The following is a 3,006-nucleotide window of genomic DNA, read 5'->3' on the forward strand; positions in this document are numbered from 1 at the left end:
AATCCAAGAGTTTGGGTCTGTGGTCACCTATGCAAATTGGTGAGGATTTTTATCAAACCTTCCCCAGGAAGGGGGGTGCAAGGTTTTGGTGAAGATTTTGGGGAGAATGACGTTTCCAAACAACTCTTTCCCAGTAACCAGTTAAACGTTTGGTGGTGGCAGCGAAAGTCCAAAGGCAAAGGGTAAAATAGTGTGTACCTTGGGGAAGTTTTAACCTAAGCTGGTAAAAGTAAGCTTTGGAGGTTTTCATGCAGGTCCCCACATCTGTACCCTAGATTTCACAGTGGGGAAGGAACCTTGAGATTATATATATATATATATATATATATATATATATATATATATATATATATATAGGAGGTGGAAAATGTTCCAGCAACTGGCAAGGTGAGGGGAAGAGAGGATCAAGTGAGAGGGGTAGGACATTGGGGAGAAGACACACAGCAGGGGTGGACCCTTGGCAGAACAGATGGGGCAAGATTGTCATTTCAGGAGTCCAACTACCAGCAATTGGAAAGGTGGCAACCCAGTGAATTGCACATAGACTTATTCCCCAGTTTATCATGCTGACACAGCACAGTAAGGACAGGAAAGGGTTTAATGTCTCTTGACTGTCCAGAGTAGCAGCCATGTTAGTCTGTATCCGCAAAAAGAAAAGGAGGAGTTGTGGCACCTTAGAGACTAACCAATTTATTTGAGCATAAGCTTTCGTGAGCTACAGCTCACTTCATCGGATGCATTCAAGAAATGATTCAGGGAAGAGGGTCCAGCACCATGCACCAGCCAGCTCTGCACGAACCTCAGTCTGAGAAAACATTTAGGTCCCTTTAGGAGTAAAAAGCCGGAGCAGCCTGCCCCGGATTTGTTTGGTCTTCACCCCGTAGATGATGGGGTGGAGCAAGGGGGGCACCAGGAGTTCCACATTGGCAATGAGAACAAGAAAGTGCAGTGGCACATTATGGCCAAACCGGTGCGTGAGAGAGGAGAAGAAACCTGGCATGTAGAAAGCTAAGATGGCACAAAGGTGAGAGATGCAGGTCCCAAAAGTTTTGAGCCGGGCATCCTTTGTGGGGAGGCGGAGGATGGCCCGGAGGATCAGAGTATAGGACACAGCGATAAAAACTACATCCATTCCGATCTCAGAGAAAAGATCAAACAGGCCATAGTAACTACTGATGCGGATGTCAGCACAGGCCAGCTTCACCACAGCTATGTGCCCACAATAGGTGTGAGGGATGACGTTGGTTCTGCAATATGGCCACCGCATCGCCAGGAAGGGGTAGGGTAATGCGAATATTCCACTGCACAGCAGCACGGCCAGGCCGATCTTGGCCACAACAGAGTTTGTCAGGATGCTGGAATGTCTCAGGGGATGGCAGATGGCCACATAGCGATCAAAAGCCATGGCCACGAGGATTCCGGACTCCATGGCTGAGAAGCAGAGCAGGACGTACATCTGGGTGAGGCAGGCATTGAAACTGATCTCCCTGGTATTGAACCAGAAGATATTCAGCATTTTGGGCAGGGTGGATGTGGACATGACCAGGTCACTGACAGCCAGCATACAGAGGAAATAATACATGGGCCCATGGAGGCTTTGCTCCATCTTTACAATGAACAGGATGGTGACGTTCCCCAAGACAGCTATGATGTACATTGTGCAGAAGGGGATGGAGATCCAGATGTGGGCTGCCTCCAAGCCAGGAATGCCCAGCAGGATGAAGGTGGAGGGGTTGTTGAAGTGGGTTGTGTTGGAATCTGACATGGAATAGGGGAGAAGGCATCCAACTCTGAGGCGGAACGCTGTTTCCTGGACGTACCGTACGTTCCCCTGACTTCCTGTGTGTGCCCAGGATGCCTGGATGGAGAGAGAACATTAATCTGAGATATTACATGCACTACTGGAGGCAGTTCTCATGGGTGAAGCAGATTGTTCGCTCTTCACTCACTGAAAAATGACATTTCAATTGTTCAGAGAAAACAACTATGAACAATGACCACATTAAAGCCAATTCCACATTTTATGGGGCTCCCTGTGTTAATAAGTCCTACACTTAGTGGTGGGGAACCTTAAGAGGCACCAGCAGGAAACACAAGTCTGGATACTGGTTATCCATCATTATTCCTTAATAAAATGAGAGCCAGCATAGGGACTCCATGCTGTAGGAGTTCCCCATTCATCAAGTGGCTTGATATGTGAGAGTGGAAAAAAACAAAAAGAAAAGGAGTACTTGTGGCACCTTAGAGACTAACCAATTTATTTGAGCATGAGCTTTCGTGAGCTACAGCTCACTTCATCGGATGCATGCCATTGAAGTGAGCTGTAGCTCACAAAAGCTCATGCTCAAATAAATTGGTTAGTCTCTAAGGTGCCACAAGTACTCCTTTTCTTTTTGCGAATACAGACTAACACGGCTGTTACTCTGAAACCTGGAAAAAAACAAACTTTTGTAAGACATATGCCAGGAGAAACATCCCAATTAGAACATACCTTAGGGAAAAGACCTGGGCGCCATTGACAGCAGCTCAGGAGAAACACCTGCTGATTCAGAGCAGTGGACAAAACAAAAGCAAGCTTCAGATCACTAAGAGATGAGATGGAGAATACCATGTTCTGGATATGTGCTCAGTTTTGGTCACCCAGTCTCCATGCAGGATATAGCATATCTAAAAGGGATTTCCAAGACAGGCTCTGAGAATGGGGGAGGCTGCCATATGCAAACAGATAGAAAAGTCACGGCTACGCCCCCTGATACTTGACACCATGCAGAAAAGTCTGGAACTCTTCCGTTTACAGAAGAGACAAAGAAGGGAACATATGAGAGAGGAGAGGAAAATAAAAAATATACTGATTTATGTTCCAATGGACAAACAGAGAACAGTTCCCAACCAGTACTATTTATAGACACTGAGTGCTTCAAAGGACTAATTCCCCAAAGCTGAAGAAAATTGTCAGCAAAATCGATTGGAGGAAAACATTATACAGAAAAATATGAATGAAAATTG

At 45.9% G+C, this 3,006-nt stretch overlaps 1 protein-coding gene across 1 annotated transcript; it reads right to left on the reverse strand.

Moving 5' to 3' along the window:
* Nucleotides 1–817: 817 nt before the first annotated feature.
* LOC140912980 (olfactory receptor 52E4-like) lies at nt 818–1,765 on the reverse strand. Its single transcript, XM_073348539.1, has one exon. The coding sequence runs from the start codon at nt 1,763–1,765 to the stop codon at nt 818–820; it is 948 nt and encodes a 315-aa protein (XP_073204640.1).
* Between the last annotated feature and the right edge of the window lie 1,241 nt (nt 1,766–3,006).

This window comes from Lepidochelys kempii, chromosome 1 (assembly GCF_965140265.1).
Source record: "Lepidochelys kempii isolate rLepKem1 chromosome 1, rLepKem1.hap2, whole genome shotgun sequence".
Taxonomy (NCBI): Eukaryota; Metazoa; Chordata; order Testudines; family Cheloniidae; genus Lepidochelys; species Lepidochelys kempii.